Here is a 22,097-nt window from a genome sequence, read left to right on the forward strand (position 1 = left end):
CACTGTTCTGGGTCCTGGTTCCCAGCTGAACATTGTTTCAATGGGCAGTTGCTTTACAGACCCACTGTTCTGGGTCCTGGTTCCCAGCTGAACATTGTTTGGACTTCTTGTGGCATAAAGGCACCTGGCTCCTTCCGAGAGCAAGATGCAGACTTCTGGTAGTTACTCCGCAGTAGGGACTGCTGATTTTGTCTCACAACAATGAGTTATTTCCACTTCGTCTGATAACTCAAGGTGTTTCTGTTGGAAATTATGTATTAAAAGACTCAGCAAACTGAAAATTAGCAGTGATTTTTTTTAATAAAAGCAACCAGCATTTTCAAAAATACTCTTCTCATTTATGTATCAATCACAAGGCAGAAACTGCTCTTGAATTATCATTGCTTGTAGGAAACGGCCTTAACTTTACAGATACTAGAACAAAGTGCTTATTTTTGTTATCATGAAAGAAAAACTCATACATCCTTCAGCCTGCCTATACTTCAAAGCCCATCGGAAGCAGAGCAGCAGGTGTAGCGGTTTCTCGCAGTCAGTTGAAAATACTGATGATGAATTACATATATGCCCCCAGATCTCTGCCCCTCCTCCAAAAGCCAATCTCTTGGACCAGGCTGAACGCAAACAGGGCTGCACAGGACCACCTGCTCTCCCTTGTGCTACATAATATGTTCTCCAAGCCCGGACGTGTCTGGAAATTTAGTAAATCCAAGTTCAGGGGAGGCAACTAAGGACAGTGGGGTATAATGGAGTAGGCTGCAGAAGAGGATCATTTATTTTCCAGCTGCTAGACTGCTGCGAGTCTCTCTCCAAAATGTGCCTTTTGCCTGTTTAGCAAATGCCCAAAAGTAAATGCTATTGTACGCTGTACAACAACCTTTCTGGCTTCAGCTTACACCAAGCACAGACTGATTTGCTTAGAGGAGCTTGGGCGGCGGCAGCAGCTGCTACAGAGCAGAAGCTCACAGTGCGACTAGGAAGCCTTTCTTCCTGAGCGCCTTCATCTCCTCCTACTGTATGAAGTCCCACTTCTCCAGGTTCCTGAGTGATTTAATCAAGTCGGCAGGTTAGTTCATGGGATATATTTTCCCGTCTTTTGCCTAAATCTAGTTCACACTTTGTAGCTCTGGAGACCTCTCACCAACATCACGTCTCACTGCTACTTTGCAGTTAACATTCATGGGTTTTTGTATGGCTGCAGAGGGAAAATCATCCAAGACCAAAGTTTATAGGCCAAATTAAGGTCACATCTTTCTCTGTAATAAACACCCTTCCAACACGACTGCCTAATTTCTTCCCAGATTAAAAAAAGCTCCTTTTTACAGCTACCTTTTGTTTCCTGCTTTTTGCCCAATTATCAACCTAATGAGCCAACTTTCCACTTATTCCATTACTCTGCATCACAGACATTGTACTCAGATCTGAAATTTTGCCAAATGCTCTAAAAAGCTATTGCACTCCCCTTGTACACCGTAACATTAATATCTTCAAACAATTCCACTACGTTAATGAGTTATGACCTTTCTTCCTAACACCACAAACACTTTCCCGTCTTCTGCCCTTGCCTCTTGGTTGGTTTTCCATTACTTGGTTTATGCTTCTCTTTAGTTAAGAATACGCTGAAGGAATTTCTTAACCACTTCAAGTACCAATTCACATCTCTAATTTCCCTGAATGTTTCTATTTTCCAACCTTTAAGGTTTTTCTTTACTTATCAGTTGGCAAGTAGCAAGCATCGTTCCTGCATTTGACGTTACAGCTGAAATCCACACAATGTCATTATATGCTATAATAAAAGAAGTGTATCGATTGGTCTGATTGAAAATAGTGAATCAAATGTAACTTTCAATATATGCCAAAATGGATACTCTAAGCAAAACCAGAGATAAATCCCATTTCAAACCTGGTCCTCAGAACTGACATTTCAGGGGCAGCTAAATTACCAACCATTTTGTGTTTGCATCTTCATTTAAAAAAAACAACAAAGGAAACAAACAAAAAGACCCCCAAAATTAAAATGGATGGAATGGATGTATACTTGCGGTCCAGCTTAAATTATCCAGGTAGTCCCTTTTAGTCCAATGCCCTTCTGCTTGCTTAATCACCTGGTTTGAGAAGTGAGATGAAGAGATTGGCAACAAGAAATATGGTTCTGGCAGGCATGAGCCTGTTATGAAAGACATGCAGAGACAGGGAGACACAGCATCTCCAGGTAGGTTTGAGGAGCTGCAGAGCACGTGCCAGATGGCACACACATTTCTTCCATGTCCGAACCAAGTGAAAAGCAACACAAGTTCAATAAGGCTTTGCTGCATCTGAATGCCACCTATTTATATGCATAGTACATTCAAACATTAAGCCTATAAAGGCTACTAGACACTCCCAAAATGAGATGATTTCTTTAATCAGAGTGATCCAAAGGCAGCTGAGAGTCTACTTCTCCCATATATGAAACATGGTGTGCTTCTGGAGACAGCTGCTGGCTTTGGCTGTGGCAGTAAGGGGGGACCTATGTGAGGGCCCAGCTGCCCTGTCACCCCTGTGAACGGAAAACAAAGTTATTTTCATCTGGGCGCTTGCGTAAGCAATAGTGCAGAGTCTCTTTTGCCCTTAGTCCCTACCCCAACCCTGGATATCCACATCTGGGCTGGGAACGTTGTTCTTGCTCCTCCAGCCCTGATGCCAAGCTGGGCACCCACATGGGTGGCCACAGGGCTGGCTGGTCAACACGGCGCTGCAGGGCCACCATACCGTGCTGGCATGGACAGCGGGGTCAAGAGCAGTGAGAGCACAGTACCACACGCCAAGTGTGCCTTGGGGGTTATATGATTCAAGCGATTTTGCTGCGTGAAATGAGAGCAAAGAGGTAAAGGGCATCAAGAGGCACTTTTGACCAGAGGCTGACTGGAGAAGCATTGCACAGAGAGGTCAGGAAGGAGCAGACGAGGAAATGAGGAACAGTGCAGAAAAAATGTGCAAAAGGGAGAAGGGGAAAGAAGAGAAAAGCATATGAGGTGGTTTCTGTTGCTTTTTATTAGTGTTGCAGACTTTATATTTCATAAGAAAAGTATCTCAGTCATGTTAAAATACCCCAGTAAATCAGTACACGTCCTCACAGTTGCAGAGATGCCATCTTCTAAGTCTCTGCTTTCTCCCTCAGGTTTTATAGAGTCCATGTCAGTATTTTGTCCCCGATCCCTGAGACACTCTTACAAGCTCTGCACTTTCAGTTCGGCCTGTTTTTACTCTTATCTTGCACAGTTTCAGTTTACGTACTCTCACAGCTCAGCGACAGTTTTCTCAGCGACAGTGAACCCAGGTCAGGCAGCGATGCTGCACAAAACCAGCCAAGGGTCACGGCCAGCTGGAGTCCTAGCCCACGGACCACGCTGCGTTCCCAAGCCTGACTGCACGCTCAGGAAGGTCGTGTGGTCTCTCTGCGACATCTCACACGCGTTGTGTGGGAGGGACAACTGCACGGGCCAGATCCCACCTGGACCTGCTGATGCAGCAGACCCACAGGGATGGACATCTCTTTCTGCACATGATCTGAGATGCATCAGTCAAGATGACTTTCGCAATGATCCTGTAAGCATGATATTCTGTGCACACAATAAACTGAAATACATATACAATCTATATGCATATACTTTATATATACATGTGCATATTAAATTCTCTCACATTATCTGCCTCTCAAAACATACAGTAAACTGAACAAGATACCCTGGGAACCTTCATAATCAGGAAGAAGTCATACAGCTTCAGTTAAACAGACTGCTAAAGTATAAATGCTCATCCCACGTTAAACACAATTTTTGAGGTTTAAAAAAATTTTCAATGCTTTCTTCTTCCTTTACCTCAGAATTATTGCCAGACAAAAAGTAGAACCACCCCCCTGCCCAAAAAAAGCTGTTTCCCTGGTATCTAGCCTCACTGCAGCAGGAATTTACACAAATCTCTCAAGAAAACCACAGCTCCATTTTTACAGTAAGAGTTTAAGGCTAGAGGTGGACTGTTTTAGTCATGGCCATGTTTAAAAGAATTTTTTAAGGGGTCAGAATTTAAATCTTGGGCATTAATTCACAGACAGTCGGCAGAATTGTGTCCAGCTTCTGACTATTCACTGGATCTGACTTTTGCTGCTGGTTTTCCCCCTTTTTTACTTTCTACATATTGAAGTCTGATTTTAAAAATAGCTCTTCATCTTTGTGTCATTCATTTATGAATTTGGGGAGGAGGAAGGCAGGAAAAAAACCCCAACATCCCCTAATCAATTTGAACAAAAAGAAATGTTGCAAAAATCACCACTTTCAAGCTTTCTGAGAAAGATACCAGCTTATCAAATATCAGCACACTCATGATATATGCCTCTTCTCCTCTTAGGTCAAGCTACAATAACAAAATAATGTCCTCTGGTTTTCCTCTCCACTGAAAATCATTGTGTACATACACTTTTCCTTCCGTTCAGAACTCATGGCAATTTGTAAAATCCTGCCGTCTGATAGCCGTCAGGAAGTAGAGTTAATGACAACACAGTTCACAGAACTTAAGTATGAACATTTCAAAGGGTACCTGATTCCAGAAGGGAAATAAAACTCTTGATTTGCAGTCCAAGCATCAGCCTGAAAGGAACTTACTTAATTACATTAACTACAAAATGCTTATTACAAGATTATTATTTTTTTAATATTACGATTCTGGTATTTTGAGTTGTAATATAGAGTTAAATTTAGTCTACAAAGACTGATTTTAAATTCTCCTGTGAAAAGGATTAGAAAATTAAAAAATAGTTATGCTAAAATGACTTTATGATAATGGGCGATGGCGAAGAATTTGAGTGCACTACATAGACATCTGCTTTGCAAATCAAAAAAAATTACCAAGGTGGTCTCAATGAAACTCCAAATGCTACTGTTGTGTGGCTTATTTCTTCTGTTTACCCCGTAAAAACAGATCTACAAACCACATCATCACTAACAACATCTATTGCAGCTGTCAAAAAAGGAAAAAAAAGGAAAGGCAAAGGAAACACGGTGCATACAGAAGGGAATTTAGGAACACGGGACTGGGCAATTGTTTCTGGGGAATTGGAGACAACCGCATAATAAAATTGCTTTCATAAGTTGATCAAAAACCATCTTAAATTAAAGTGACAGGAAACTCATCGGGGGGAAGTTAAGGGACATTGGAGGTTAAAGAGACCAATTTTTGTCTTTTTGGTCCTTACCCACACAGCCACAGTAGCCATAAGGCACAATAACTCACCAGCTTCTCAGCTGCACAATTACTTTTAAGCTGTTTCATTTATATGTAATTTGATTTATGAAGCAGATCATGCAATTAATACAAGGAATAAAAACTCATCACTAAAGAAGATGATGCTTCTGCTGCCCCTGAACTGACTGAACAGCCACCACCGTGGGAGGTGGGAGATCCGCTCTTCACCCTGTAGACTTAGCACAACAAGCTAAGTGCTCACAGAAGGCAAATTTTATTTTGGATGGATTTAAAAAAAAAAAGTAGTTTATATTTCTTCATTTCCCCCTGTCAGCTGTCAGCTGTGCCTTGCGGAAATGAGTAACGATCTGTGATGTTGGGCACTACAGAGATCTTAGTAGTTTGTGAAGTAGTTTTCCATCTAGCTTTTGTACCGGCTCTACACAGCATTGGAAAGTTCAGTTTGCACTCAAGATCTTCTGGCTCAGCTTTGCCACTCTGCATTTTGAAAAGGGGTTGACTGTGTATTAGGTTTGATCCGGCTTTAGTAAAGTAATTCTAGTGTCAGGCAAAAGTAACGCAGTGGATAATTGTGTGTTTTATATTCAGACACCTTTGAGAAGGAAGGGACCTGTACTTGCAACCATTTCTTTTCACAATAATATAATGAATAAGAAAGTAAGAGCTTTACCGTCAGTGACCTAGGAGCACAAGGAACAGAGATGTTGGCAATTCAGGTGCTGCACACATCCTGGAATCTGGACTTAAAAGCTAATTTTAACAATTTGAAAATGTAACATCTTTTTGCTTTTTGTAAAGGAAGTGAGAGCTGTTTTTCTGTTTTCAGCAATCAGTGTATCATCTTCAGCATCCAATATGAATTCAGAGAATCCAACATACTGTTTTGATCACAGATAAAGTACAATCATACAATTTGGAAGTATATTAAACATTTAAGTATCTGATAATTTTCTAAAATGCATATTTCTAGATTTCTTAGACTGAGGAAATGAAAGGAAGAGAGTGAAAGAGATTAATTACGTTACTGGCTTGGGGAAGCAAATCTCCATGTTGCATAATGACCCTTTGTATCCCACTTATTTAAAAACCTCATGGAAGTGCTTTATAAATCTAACTTCTTTTCAATAGGCAAACCTGGTCACCTATCGAAGGTAAACAACTCATTTCCTTTGGAGTACAATTATTCCAGAAAAATTTTTCATCAAAAAATGTAACCCAGAGTGATAAATCATTTAGAACAATAAAATCACTTGCATGAACAAACACAGCTTCTGTCAGTAATTGTGCTTGCTTGCCCTAGGCCTAAGTTTGTTACATATGAGAAGTGATAATACCTGTGGTTACAGTTCCCAGTATCACATTTTCCTCTCCCAGTTCACACTTACTCATAGCTATGCTTACCCAGCAGCAGTTACATAAGATGCAATTCCAAACATTTATAATCCACCTCTTGCAGACAATAAACCGCATCAAATTAGCCCCTGACGTGCTTTGTATTAGCAAAGCAATTTGCAGATCTGTCATGAAGTATCAGTACTGTTATTTGTCAGCAGTCAGTATGGCCATTTTTTCTGACAGTGTTACCTGCAAGGGCTTAGTTATGTGAACTTACAGTGGCTGTCATGTAACTGAGAGACCCTCAGGCAAAAGGACAAATTCAGTGTCATTTATTTCCCCTATTTCTGGGAGTTGGAGTACATATCCATCTGATTTGACATCATGAGATGTCCCGGAAGCAACATCAGCAATGGTTGAGACCACCGATTTCCACTGGTGGTGTCCATTGCATCCTACTCATTATGGCATTTTGGGGGACCCTGAACCCTGCCGTTGCCTTGACTAACCTGTTTCACTTGTTTAGCTGTGTATATTTCTACTTACAGACTATCCTTCAGGGTAAGACCTCTCCACATGCAAGCCATCGGCCCTTGAGAGCAGAGAATGTTTCTTTCCTCAGTACATTTGTTTTTCCTTTTTTTAAAACTCCTCTGTGGGACAGGCTTCTTGCTCTTCTCAGTGGAATCCTGTCCCCATCTACTCACCTAGTGCTATGCCTACTTACTACAAAGAAAATTCAGTGTGTAACTTAACTTGAAAGGTAACCGCAACAAATCATTTACTTGAAAATGCCCTGGCCGAAACCAGGACGCTTCCTCATCAACATTTTGTAATTACTATGTATAACTTTCTTTGTACTGCCATTTCCACATCCTTGAAATAGTCATTTTCACTTCACCATGTCTTTAAAATTTGCAGCAAGTGGGAGATGTTCAGGCCCTCAAATTTTACTGGTGGTCAACATGAGATACTATTAACTCAGGTTTGCCTCTGCAGTCCTTGTGCCAGGTTCAACCAGCAGGTAGGTTCTACCAACCTGATCATTCTGAAAGTGTTTTTTTGACTGACAATTGTTTTCAGCTAACAAAAATTCATATTCTGTTTTGCATAGCCACCTTTGAGAGAGGATAGAGGTATAAGCATGTTAGGAAAAAGAATATCTGCTTAATGTCAAAGTAGTACTCACTCACTCGGCAAAGACTGTCATTAGTGTCAGTGGTGGATGCAGCCACTACTCTGTCCTCTCAGCTGTGTTAAATGATAGGAGCCAAAACCAGAGGGCTGAGGCATCGGCGGGGGGCGGCACATGGAGCAGAAGGATTAGCAGGAAATGTACATATGTATTAGAAAAGATGCCATGGAAGTTTCGCTACCACAAAACAAGAAAATGAGTCTACCATAATCCTTTCTGTTGACTTGAAATAAGAGTTGAAAAAAATTCCACAACGTACATTGGATTCCAGTTTAAGCACAAACTTAAGGTAATGTCTTTTTTTCCAAACCAAAATGCAACTAGGGCACTAGCTAGAATGGAAATATAAATTATTACTTAGATCAGGTCTGATCTTACAGAGTCAGCAAAAATAAGCAAAGTAAGATCAGGACCTTAACCATGGGGAAAAATAACCCAAGTGTAATATGCATGTCTCCATGTTCTATAAAATCTAGCACACTGGTATTGGTTTAGTAGGTTGCATTATGCTCCCTTCATGCTTGTATTTAACGAAAAAGAAGAACAAGATATTTGATTTCAGCATGCAACGATTACAAGAAACTGAAAAAGATATAAAGCCTGAAAGAAAGCAGGGCTGCCTGTGGGCTCTGTTATCAACCCGGATGACAGGCATTTGAAAATGTGTTGCTTGGTCATTTTAACATTAAGCTATGAAAAATCCTCCCCTGCATAGCAAGACATATTATTTATACATTTTTTTCCTGCAAATACATTATCTGCTCTTCTTTATCCCAAAACTCACTACAAGCCCTATATGCTGCATCGTATTCAAAACCCCAAACACCTGGGTTTTACATATAAGAACATGGTATTATTTGTGCTTTTGATTTAAATATTAAAGAATTGAGTTTTTAATTTTAGATTCTTATATTAAAGCAAAATTGATTCAAGATTTGCAGCTGAAAAGTCTCTAGCAGCATATAATGCCATGAATTAACGTGGTGTTTCTCTGACCTGGAACCATCACATATTTCTGGGTACTCCACGTATCAATGAGTATTAACCTAATTATCATTAAGGTTTCTTACTTAAATTTGTTAATTATGTTTTATAAAAATGAAAACATAAAAAGCTCATATAACATTACAAATACTTACGATAGCCTTTCATTTAGAGCCCTTCAAAACCAGCAAGAAATTATCATGTCTAGCAAACTTCTGTTAGGAATGCCATCTTGTGGTTAAAAGCTGTATACAACAGCGATTCGAGGTAATTTTAACTAAATTTTTACTTGCAAAATACCATTTTTGCAGAAATGCGCTATTAATGTATGACCTTTCAGAACTGTATAGTATTCTCTTATTAACCATTCTGGATGAAAACGACTGTGAATATGGCTTTCCCGTCCTCATCTGTATACAATGCTAATTAATTATGCAGGGAGCACTAGTTTCATTATACAATGCTTTTCTTATGCAGGGAGCACTAGTTTCATTAGGAGATGGGATGCATTTATTAGCATTTTAAACAGAACCAGATTGACACATGTACTTAGTAAAAAAGTCCACTAAATGCCTACTTTATTTAGATATAATTTAGTGAATTAGTCTAAAATGTATAGAAAATACACACATATTTCTCAAAATACGTTTCTAGAGCAGAACCCTATAAGCACGCTTTACCTTCTCTAAACTTTATGGAGCATCTTTGGTTGGTATATAAAAGGTCGAGTTTAACTGTAAAAAGGAAACATTGGATTTTTCAATTTGTCTTATATAGATCTTATTGTGAGCTGAAAATGAATTGAAAATGGCCATTGGATCACAATTTGCTCATGAAAGCAGAGAGAAATGACAGGTAAACAAGAATGGAAAGAAGGGGTCCAAAAGCATCTAATAAACTTTAAAAGATCTCTAACTTTTAAAAGCTTAGAAAAATGGATAATAATTAGCTACATTCAATACAGCTGACATTTGCATAGGCACTATCCTACTATGTATGTTCACCTCATTTTCATAATGAAAGTGTATCTTGTCCAAACCATCACAACACATATTGTATAATGAAATTTAAAACTAATGAGCCATATCCTAATAGCCATGAGGCAAGTCAGGGTGTGCATTAGTAGTCCATTTGCAATTCTCTAGAGACAGAAAGAACAAGGCTAAACATATCTAGTAGCCTATTTAGCGCACAACTTGTTCTGTGTGCTGATAACACTATAGCAGAACTGAAATGAGGTCACAATCTCTAGCACTCAAACCTCTGTGAAATACGGCTCATACTTCTGTTAGCATGCAAGTTACTCCTGGGGCAGCCAAACAGGACTGACGTGATTATTTAGTTTGACCTCTTGCATAACATGGATCTGACTTGCCTGAATTAGTCCTCTATGAAATCACACCTTTTCAGGAAATCATCTAACACGTTCAGACTAGAGAAACCTTGACCATTCTGTTACGTGCCTTTATCTCTTCTTGTAACATGTTCAACTTCTGCTTAAAATCACTGGATCACTCTTTCTCTGCTAGATGGAACAGGCCTTTATTTTATCATCAAATTTTTGCTCCAAAGATGGTTCTTCTAGGCTAACTCTCCTTTCACTAAACTAAGTAGATTCTGCTTATTGAGACTCTCATGCCAGTGCTTCTCTTTAATCCTTTTATTACTCTCATGACTCGTCTCCGTCCAATTTTCCATCATTACTGGAAATTGTGCCTATTGAAGTTGGGCATAGCATTCTTCTAAAAGGTTACGCCAAAGTCAAATATAGACAGCAATATTACTTCCCTGACAGTATTTCCGTTTCTAAACCTGAGGATCTCACTGGTCCTTTTGGCCACAAGGCATGCTGAAAATTCACGTTCAGTTGAGCACGCATATTGCCTCCAGACACTGTTCAAAGTCAGCACTTCCTACAGCAAATTGTTCTATTTGGCAAGTATGTCCTCAAACCTCCGCTCCTAGAGACACAGGTCTACTTTAGGCCACGGTGAAATGCAGATTGCTTACAGCTCCCAACCAAGTAATTCATCTTACTCTGTTTAAGTGGCTCCTTACTATTTAAGTTTTGTGGCATCTCTAGATTTGAGCAGTCATTATTGTATTTCCTTCTGTGTTCTTAACAAACTCATGGTTAAGAGCCAAATCCTGTGTGAACTCACGTAACAAATATGTTCAGTCACAGCTGTCCTTTCAGATTTACATTTTGAGATCTTTTGGGTTTAGACTCAATTAGTGTTATCATGAATTTTAAATTTGGGGGTGATACTTTGCATGTTTTTCTAGCAATAACTTATTTAAAATAAAATAAACTGTTTGAGAATCTAAGAGTATTCCAAATACCAGTAATGAAAGATCTAAATAAAATGCTAGAGCAACAATTCCTGTGCTACATAACTGATTTTGTAAAGTTTGAGATACACTTTTTATGAAAAATGTGTTCCTACGTTGCACAGGGAAAACACTGTGGTTTCTCTACTTGGTTAAATTTTGTAAGATATGGTACATAAGCAAGTAAATCAGGTGTTTCCTTAATTCTGCTAAACAATTTTCCTATTAAACATTTTATTTCCTGTGCTGTCAAGAAAGTAGCCAGAGACCATCTTAAACAGCTACCAGGGAATAAAGTTGTCTCGAGTAAAAGGCACAAACAGCTTAGATCTACCTCCACGCCAGGAGACCTTCAAAAGTTATACCTAAGTTGGAGAGCAAGACCAAGATTGATGTCTTTTTAGATTGCTGCATTCTGAAAAATTATTGAAGCAACAGCTTCCCAGTTCCGATAAGTGTGCTGAGCACATTTGTGACTACTATGAAGAAACACAGTAACATTTAAATCCTCCTCAAGCCGCTAATATATGTTCAGAATTAACTGCTTGTTCACGTTAATTCACTGAAATTAACTACTCATTTCTTATTACTGTTTTAACCATTCAAGTAATTTTTAAGCCCATGATCCTGAAATCATATTCCAAGTGAACCAAAGTTGCTCCACAACTGTTAACAGACAACCAGTTCATCCCTCCACTGAACTACGCGTGAATAAGAAAGATTAAACTGTCATAGATTTCCTTTTCCATATTAATTCCTCAGAATACAGACTTTCCATTCAGCACCAGACAAGTCTGCGGTGCAACGTAAAGAGCGTTTAGACATTTGCTATTTTTCATGTGGGTTTATTTTTTTATACATACTTTCCTTCCAGGATGATGCAAATTAACTCACTAACATCTGTCAATCTCAGCAAAGTGAATTACTAGATCATTTACTATACACCTAACTTTGAAGTAAACACAGGACAGTCTTTCAAGATTTAAGAATATCAAATTCTGAAACCACTTATTTTAGCGGATTTTCTTTACATCACATTGATAAGGATTTAAGAACATATTTGAAAGAAAATGCTACACAGTAAATACCACAGTATTTATTTAGAAAAAATATAGTGGATACAAATTACTAATGCATATTTCAGGCATGCCAAACACGATATACTTAATAACAATGTGTGTTCTTGATGTCCTTGAAGAGCAAAGTTGACCTCTTGAAAAACAAGAATCTTCCCTTTAGTGTTCCATCTGCTAAAATACTCCATCGCCTCAAAAACATAAATAGCAACTCTTTCTAAATCGTAAGATACTAAGAAAACAGAATTATCTTCTGAAGTCATCCCTATCTGCTCTATTCACCCTTTACTTCAAATCACTCTCTGTCACCCTGAGAAGCAGGACTGTGACTAAAGGCAAGTAATGAGCAGCTGGTAAGTCTGCAAGGAAAACGAAGTATTTTCCATATAAATAGTCTTATAATAAAAAGCATAAATATAGACATTACAATTGTCCTTACATTTGTTACATTTGTCCTTAAGGTTTTTCATGTAGCATCAGTGTTCAGCAAAGATTTATCTATACAGAAGAATAATAGCTTAACTAAAGCTATGCTATTAGTCCAGGTCAACAAAGCTAGTGGAAATGTGTATATATGCATGCTCACACTCTCTGTAAATCTGGCTTATATGGATTTAGACAACAACATCCCATCTTTAGACAAATAGGAGCAAACTGCATATACACCAAGCCTAAATGGCTTAAAGAATCCTGCTAACCATCACAATATAGATTTGCTTTTGTGCATCATTAGCACACCATTTTTGCCTTAAGAAGTTAATAGAAAATATTGCATGACAACATTCAGTGTGCACAATGTCTGCAAAAGATAAAAAAAGGGCACTTGTGTCCACTCTTAATCATTAATGCCCTTTGAATCTTTCATAATACTGGTAGTGGGGAAAAAAGAGCCGTAACAGTAGCACAATGTTTGTTGAACCACAGTATTTCGCTGACATTTACAAAAGCTGGGCTGGGAAGGCAGAAGGGTTGCTTCCCTCACTCTCCTATCCCCTCGCAGCCAGCCATAGCAACACATACACTGGAAATTTCTTCTCTTCCATTCCTCCAGGCCCAGCAGGACAAGGCATGCCAGAAAATTGTACATTACAGCTATCACAACAGAGCATCGGCACCTGGTCACAAATACTGTGTACATCCAGGATCACACTACTGCAGCATTTTATAGTGCCCATTACTAAAATCCACAAGCAGATGTGGTGCACAAAAATAGTTCACTGAAGTTATAAGAAAGTCCAAAAATTAATTCATTATTTCTAAAAATGAGCAAATACTGTATTGTAAAAGCCTTTAGAAATTCTGAGAAATGTACTAATACCATACATGCTCTTTAACTACTGCCTTTATACACCTTAACTTCACATTGAAAGCCCATAACTAAGTACAACTGCTCATTTTTTTACTTATTCATGTAACCATATCAACTGTTGTAATGGCTCGTGATATGAAAATAGCAACTAGGAATTTTACTAATACCTCCTCCTTCAAACCAAGCTCGAGTTACTGCCATGAACTTTGAAATACTCATTGTTTGAGTCATGCCAAAATAAATCCTCTGTTAGTTTAGTTCTGACTGTTTTATCTACTAATCAGCTAATTCAAGGTAGGACGTTGGCTTCTAGCTTAATCTTGTTTAGAATCTCAGCTTTTCTCTTTTAGGTGCTATGAAAACAAGCTCTTCTTTGTAGACATTTCTATAAAGTATAGTAACAGCATGTGACAAATTGCCCTATGATGTCAAATGGCATTAAGCCCCATGGAACCAGGTACTGCAGGATTTCCAGAGAGTCATTATGTTGAAACCAATTCCCGTTCCAGTAATTCAATCCAGGCAGTTGGGTTTGTTTGGGTTTTGTGGGGGTTTTTTTGTTTTGTTTTGTTTTTTTTAAGATTTAGAATTCTGGTTTTGTACCAAGTACATCCAGTGAAAGCATTACATTGCTTTCCACTCGGAGCTACTGTGAGAATCGGACTGAAACACACAGAAATACAAGGTGGATGTGCACTTATCACCTATACAAGCAATGCTTCTTTTTTGGCAATATGGTTATGCAACTTTTTCTTACAGAACTTGGACTAGTTTTTTAATTACATATTTATGGTCTTTCTCATGTTGTGTCTGGAAAATGATGAAAATTCCTCTGCCCTATGAGAAGAGACTGAATGAGCTAGAACTTTTCACCCTGGAGAAGAGGAGGCTCCAGGGGCACCTCATCACAGTTTTCCAGTACTTAAATGGTGGCTAGGAAGAGGACAGAGGTGCTCTCTTCACAAGGAGCCATGACAAGGGGAAATGGGTACAAGCTGCACCAGGAAAAGTTTCATCTTGATACAAGAAAGAAATTTTTCACAGTGAGAACACTCAATCACTGGAACAACCTCCCCAGGGATGTGGTAGAGTCCCCATCGCTGGAGGTTTTTAAGATGCACCTGGGCAGGGTGCTAGATAATCTCATCTAGGCTCCCTTTCCCATGAAAAGTTGGACCAGATGATGTTTTGAGCTCCCTTCCAACCTGGGCTGTTCTATGATTCTGTGAAAATAAAAATAAAAAATTATTTTCCAAAGTTAGTGCAGAAATAGTGAACGAGGACTGAGCAGAGAAAAGAACTAGAAAGGTCCTAAAAAGGCATCCAAGAATGGCAGAATCTAGAAAGCTATTGTGTCACACCTTTGCTATCAGCTACATTTGATTTTATTGTATAATGTATTCCCTGTGGCAAATGCACATCATGCTTGGGTCTTTTACTTTACACTGGAAGAAATGACAATTTTTAAAAATAGTTTGCTAGTTCTTTACCTCCAATGTGGCAAAAAGTACAAGCAGACACACAGAGGAAGCTGGGGGACATGGGAACAGTTCAAAGCCCCAAGTGAGTCCTGACATCTAGGAGATGTTGCCTCTCGAAGAAGCAAAAAACGTTATCAATTACCATCTCTGCTGCCAGTACTTTCCCTATTTGAATCTTGGTGGGAACCACAACCTCCCATAGCTATACATCCTCACATCTGATGACTCTTAGCTCTTTACCTGTAACCGCATGCCACTCAAAACTTGCCATTTTACCATTTCTCTTAGTGTGAAATGTAGTTACACTTTATGCCCTTGCCAAATATAATCTACAGTTAGCAGGATAAGTTTGTCCATAACCACATGATCTCCTAGGGCAACCTGCTCTATTTTTTTTTTTTTAATGCAAAAAACCAATAAACAGCCTGTCATTAGCAAAAACAGATTGCTAACATAGATCTATTATAGGTGACACAATGAATATCTCTAATGCTATCGCACTTTCCAGACACTGGAATTCATCCTTCACTTTCCTTGATGAGATGCCAAGCACTTTGGGAAGCTTCCTTCTTATACTAATTCATGCAAAGCATGAATAGAATAGAATAGAATAGAATGTCAAAGAAATCAATTTAAGAAAAGTATGAAAACAGAAGTAATTAGAACAAGAAAGCTGTATGTCCTCTAAGATAAAACTTACATTCTGAAAACTTAGAATACAAAAAAGAAATGTAAATAAATGGTGAACTCTGGTTCTTATTTAAAGAGAATGCTGCTACTACTAGCAAATTCTTCTATAGCATTAAAAAAAGATTCTGAAGTTGAAAGTTCAAATAGAAAAGATCTAGGAAAGAGACTACAACACACTGGAGGAAGAGTCACATCTCAAAAATTATTAAAAATATTGAACGAAGGATTCTGTTTTACACAGGAAAATATCTGGGAGGAAAAAAAATGCCTGAAAAACAAAATAATCATATTTTTTTACATAAATGCTGGCCTCAGAATACATAAAAAAAATTATACAAGAAGATAACATACCACCAAACTGAATGGTTCAAGGATTAACAATACAGGTATACTTCAATTTTATCATGAAATCAACCCTCATTATAGGAACATACGAACATCATTACAGTATCTTACTATGTTTCAGTGCCCTAAGTGAAGTGAGTTAAAGTTTAAATAATCACCTACTGACCAAATGATCACATCATTCTTGCAACAAAACAAGAGCTATTAGTTTCAGAAAGGTCAGACTTCATTATCTTCCTCCTTCCATGGAGAATGCTTCAGGCTCGTGAAGGAGACAGCACTGCCAAGGAAAGCCGGCACTACTGCTATCTCTACTATGTATGACCTGCAAAAAAGTATTCCCATCTTTTATACTCTCAGTTCACAACCTTTCACCACTACTAGAAATCTCACACACGTTACTTACAAATACTGTTGAAAACGTGACAACTGAGTATAAAACTGCAGACGTTATGCTGTGGACTGGACATAGGCCAGATGAATCATGACTTTATTAAAACATGCAGCTTGTTAAGAAGGTATCACAATTGACACAGCGGACATGCGATCAGTTACTCAGAAAACTTTCATGAAATGATTTTGAATTAAGGTTTCTATACGGGACATCAGCATACCCATATCAGCAGCACAGACCTCGTGATCCTCATTCCCCTTCTTTTTCAGGGTCTCTAATAGGCCCCAGTGGACTGGAGGCAGAGGGCTGTAAGAACTCAGCAAGTGAAGCTGACTTAATGGATTCTGGTTTATTTCTGCAATCCTCAAGGCCCTCAAGATAGCAGGTGCACACTTAGAATAATGAGCCGTAGATGAAATAATAATTGGGCAAGTTCTATCCTGTAATCGATCTGCAACTACTTTAGCAACAGCTGTGTGTGTATCCAAAATATATCCTGTAGTACTGTATACAGAGTGAATGGCAGCTAGACAGTCCTCCTCAGAGCACCATCCAGCCACCAAGTCCTGCTGAAGCTTTTCAAGTAGATCTTTCCGTAGCTGGAAGTGACCCTGATTTTCCAGCTGGTTATATAATTGTGTCACCAGTTGTCCATCCTCATTAGCAATCAGGTGCAAGTATCGCTCAAGATTGGAGGACTTCAAGATATCTACTGCTGGTGAAAAAGTGGGAATTAATTTTCTTCCCCTCAAATCATAAACACCTGTTCTTACGAAGTCGGTCAAAACATTGTTTTCATTGGAAGCACAAATACATTTTCTAATAGGAATTCCCATCATTTTAGCATACAAAGCAGCTAATATGTTGCCAAAGTTTCCTGTAGGAATGCAAACATCTACAGGGCTTCCAAAAGGAATAATATCTTGATGAACAAGATCAAGGTATGCAGAGGCATGATAAACTATCTGCGGAAGCAGTCGTGCCCAGTTTATGGAGTTTGCTGCAGCTAAAGCTGTTCCATATTCTACTGTAAGAAAGCCAGTATAATCAGAATTAGTAAAGATTTGCTTTATAGCTGTCTGGCAAAAATCAAAATCAGATTTGACACCTACTGACCAGGCATTTTCTTTCTGACAGCCAATCATCTGTGATTTTTGAATTGGGCTTACTCCATCCTCAGGAAAAAAATTCATCACAGCAATTCTCTGTTTGTCAGTGTCATGGAGACGACTAAAGCCATCTAGGACAGCACTCCCTGTGTCACCAGAAGTAGCTACCAGAACCAAGTAATTGCAGCTTCTGGGAATGCAGTATGCAAATATATGTGGCACCATCTGTAATGCAAAATCTTTGAATGATGCTGTTGGTCCATGAAATAACTCAAGGAGAAACTGATTGCCTGCCAGATGCCTAACTGGGGCAATTTTAGAACAAGTAAAGTTTTCTCCATAAGCAGTTCCAATAATTTCTGCCAGCTTAGAAGCAGGAATATCGGCGGGATGTATGCATCTTTCTAGTATCACCTGGGCTCTTTCAATGTAAGTTGCTTCTATTAGGCTTTGCCATTCTCCAGCAGTGAATTCTGGAAGTCCTCTCTCAGGAACAAAGAGTCCTCCATCAGGGGCTAAGCCCTCAGTAACAACGTCACTGAAATATTTACAAGAGTCTTCTTCCATACTCCTTGCAGACCTACTAGACCTAGTGGAAATGAAAGTTTCCAGTTCTGAGTTTTGGTATCTCTTCACAGCATCAAGTACCTTTTCTGCTACAACCTCTGCTGCAATATCCCCTCCACAAAGAACACGGATGTCGTACCACCTTTTGTAGAACTGCTTCCTAAACTGAAGTATGTCCTTGAGAGAAATACCAGGAGACTGGCCCACGATGCGATCCACTTTCATTGATTTCAGCCTGCTCATAATGACTGTTGTGGGCACATCCAGATATACAACTATTCCATTTTTCTTCATATGTTGCATGCCAGCAGAATGCATTGGATTGGACCCAGTAAGGGAAATGACACTTCCAGATGCTGAAAAATTCAACAGGGCTTTTCCTTCCTCCTCTAAAAATTGCTCATTACCTACATCCTGCAGTTTTTCCGACACACTCATATTCCAGGTTGTTTCAAGGACATCGTCATCTATGTCCATGACAGGGCAATCTAGTTTCTGACCTACTATTCTCCCAACTGTTGTTTTCCCAGCACCCGGAGGTCCCATCAGGATAATATTTTTGTTTCCAACAAGAGAATGGCTTGAGAACCATGACTTCCATATCTGTGCAAATGCAACAGGTCTCGAAAGCATGAGTTTAAAACACATGCTAGTAAGACTGGTTTGGGTTATTAGTCTTAAAGGCTGATACAGAACAACATGCAACATCTTCTTCTGCTGGGTTGTTGGGTTTGGGGTTTTTTTTCCCCAAACCAACTTGACAATCCACTTAACTGCTTCAAAAAGAAAAAAACAGTAATTAGTCCTTCAGCAAACATCTAGGAAAAAACCTAAAGGATATGAAATTCAGAACAACAAGAATTCAAACATAAATCCAGTTATGACTTCAGCAGTGCCAGGGAGGTATTTTTCAGACTAAGACCCATTCCCCTCTCCTGCATAGCTCCAGCTCGCTTCCACTGACAAATCCAACTTCAAACAGTCCATGTCCTCAGGGTAAACAAAGACACCCAAATCTAACACTACAATACTATTTGCAAATAATATTGTTTATAGGAATTCAAAACCAATTAGTTTTTCCTCTAGTAGACTTACTTTTAAGTACGCATTTACAAATAATGAAGATTAACTAAAATACCTTCTTGTAATCAAAATGTTAACAAAATATGCATTTTCCCCACCTCCCAAGATGCCTTTGATTTCTTATATTGTCTTTCAAAAAAAAAAAAAATGCAAGATCGACTTAAAATACACAGAAAACTCACAGATTTGTGCAACAGCAAGGCTGGAAGAGTTGCATCCAATTCTCTTCTGAAGGGATGGCAAACCAAGCAAGTGATTTGTGAAGAACTCCTATAATGGAATTGTATTGAGTGTATTTGTGTAAAGTAAGAGAGAGAGAAAACACGTCATGAAGACACTCTACCCTCGAAAAAAAACCCAACATCACTAGGCAAGCTGGATCTCCAACAAAGATTAAGCAAGAAGCTCTCAACATGGTATTTTGTTTGCTTAGAGAAATCAACACCAGTATCAGCATGAATTGCAGCACATGATTTGTGCATGTTTAGGGCAAAAGGGGAAGAACTCTCAAAATCTCCGTAAAGGGGCAAGGAGGCGGCAGAAATCGGCACAAATTTGCACGCAAAATCCCTACAGAGTCATTTTTCATTTTAGGTAGGCAAACAAATATCACTTTATTATTGTTATTTATTCATTGTTCATGACTAAAAATACTTAAAGAAAAGCAACACTGAACTTCCTTTCAGGAAATTAATGAAATTTTAGATGTAAAAATCCAACTCGATGCTTACTCATCAATTCTAAAAAAGTAATAAATATTTTTTATATATATATATTTGAAATAGTATGCAGTACAAAGAGATGGTTGACTAAGCTGCAAGTTGTACTTTTTTTTTTTTCCTCCTGGCACTGTAACCCGTAACCAAAATGGCAATCAGCAACTTCTAATAACTACATTTTAAAGACTCAATCTAGCTGCTAGCACCCCAGCATTTGCTTTGCAATGTTTTTTGGTTTTTTTTAGTTTATATACCAGCTACTTTTACCAGTGGGAAAAAAAAATTAATGAGAAAGTGTTTTCCCACGTTAATCAGTACAGACTAAACAAAACAATTAAAGGAATTCACTAAAGACTAAGTTTCCAAATCCTTCAATTGTTCTGTGCTTTTCTCTACATGCTCTCCAGTCCAAGAGCCTTTTTTCACCGTGAGGAGCAGAAGGAGGTCTGGAATTGCAGCAGAAGGCAGGTGAGCACCAAATGGGAACTGCATCATCTTCCAAAGACCTACTCATGATTAAGCCATGTTTACAGTTATCACATCAGTCCTTTAAGACCCTGCTGTCCCCCATCAGTGTGCATAATATCAAATGACTCCAAAGATACAGGTCACAAACTTCAAAAATGCCACAGAAGCTCAAGTTTTGTAAGAGCAAACAACAAAAACAAAGACTCTTCACTTCCAGATGCTCCTTGCTCTAGATTATGCTCTGTGTTCCCCGGTCTGTCTTTTACACTCTACTTTCTTTAACAAACTATTAGCATACGTTACAAAGTCAAAGTACTTCTAATTATTTAAATCTTTGCATTTGCCCACTTCTGTAAGGAGAGATGAGCTTGCAAACAGTAAGTCCCTGTGTTTGCACCCAGTGCTGTGACGTGATGAACAGGCTGTAATTACAAGGCATAGATCAGAGTAAAAATGGGCATATCATACTGTACGGTTTTTTCCGTATCCTTGTGAAGTAGAAGGGAATGGTCATGTGTAGATGCAATACAAGGTTTTTATCACAGTTATTAAAAAGAAAAAACAATCTGTGAAGAATAGTTGTAATATTCAGTATCATTATAAGGCTGTACTGTACTAGCAATGCACTCTAGTGAATACAAACCTACAGAGCTACAGGGCCAGAAAGAGATATTTGTATTAAACATCTAGATGTAAATAAGTTATGTTCGGTATTTTAAAAAATTTAGAGACAATATTTTAGTGATTTTATTTCCTGAACGTAAGAATCACTTCAAGTGTTATGTATGAACTAAGGGAGTATGAACCATGCCAAGCATAGTGGCCTGCCTACCATGTCTAGTTGCACTACAGATTCACTTTAAGATGCAGCCACTCAGTACACACTACACAGCTGCTGGACTTAACATCTGGATTGCTTTATGAATCTAGGCCACGGGGATTTAAATCCCCCCAAATTACAGGTGTAGACAAGGAAGGAACTAGACCCAGATATCTCTAGTTATCAGCTTACCATGTTTACATGAAGTTATAAGCAGCCTATGGTATTGTTTGAAATCAACTTGGTTAATCTGGTGCAAAAATTTGCAGGGAATTTCTTTATTCAGCTGCTCAATCAGTTTAATCTATTCCAGTATAATTCAATTTTGCACCCACATAAAGTACATTTACACAGAAGCTTGCAACCATTGAATTCAACTGTTTCTTTGAAACAATTTTTTATTAAATCGGCAAAACCTTACTGTAAAAACAGCTCAAAGTAGACTTTACATCTCGTAGGGTTTACCAGTCTAGTTAGAACACCAAACCATCCAACTTTAGATATAGTTATTCTCACAAAAGAGTGGGGGTTTTTTTGAAGCGGAGCTTACATTCGTACCTCTAATGAAATTTTAAGTTTTGACAATACACCTCGACCCTTCACTTAGACTGCTGACAGCACCCACATATCGTCAGCAAATATCCACAGTTTTAACAACCACTGCTGATGACAAGAGTTATAGTAAAAACTGAACTTGGTTACTGGCAGAGACACAAAGTTTGCAAAAACATAATGTATGGTTAAAAATCAGTAACCAGAGAAGTCAATGGCAGTTCACAGCTGTCAAAGACCTCAAGGTAGGTCAAGACTGATAATTATCATATTTCAAAACTGTTAACACAGGACGACTTCCATTTTACTTGTCTGAGAGCTTTTATGCAGAGAAAAAAAAAATAACCCCAAAGTAAACCATTCAACTGCAACTGTCCCACCACCATCCCACAGACCCAGCC

General features: G+C 38.6%; 1 protein-coding gene across 2 annotated transcripts; it reads right to left on the bottom strand.

Annotated features, from left to right (window-relative positions):
* Nucleotides 1-16,437: 16,437 nt before the first annotated feature.
* On the bottom strand, nt 16,438-19,406 carry THNSL1 (threonine synthase like 1). Of its 2 annotated transcripts, none has more exons than XM_009275214.2 (2): nt 19,320-19,406; nt 16,438-18,827 (listed from the first exon to the last, which is right to left on the bottom strand). In XM_009275214.2, exon 2 carries the CDS (start codon nt 18,760-18,762, stop codon nt 16,540-16,542), a length of 2,223 nt encoding a protein of 740 aa, XP_009273489.1. In that variant the 5' UTR covers nt 18,763-18,827; nt 19,320-19,406; the 3' UTR covers nt 16,438-16,539. The 2 variants fall into 2 exon arrangements, with proteins under 2 accessions (XP_009273489.1, XP_019326554.1); XM_019471009.1 differs by having other exon boundaries at nt 16,438-18,830; nt 19,320-19,380.
* Nucleotides 19,407-22,097: the final 2,691 nt, after the last annotated feature.

Source organism: Aptenodytes forsteri, unplaced genomic scaffold (genome assembly GCF_000699145.1).
Source record: "Aptenodytes forsteri isolate BGI_AS27 unplaced genomic scaffold, ASM69914v1 Scaffold336, whole genome shotgun sequence".
Lineage (NCBI taxonomy): Eukaryota > Metazoa > Chordata > Aves > Sphenisciformes > Spheniscidae > Aptenodytes > Aptenodytes forsteri.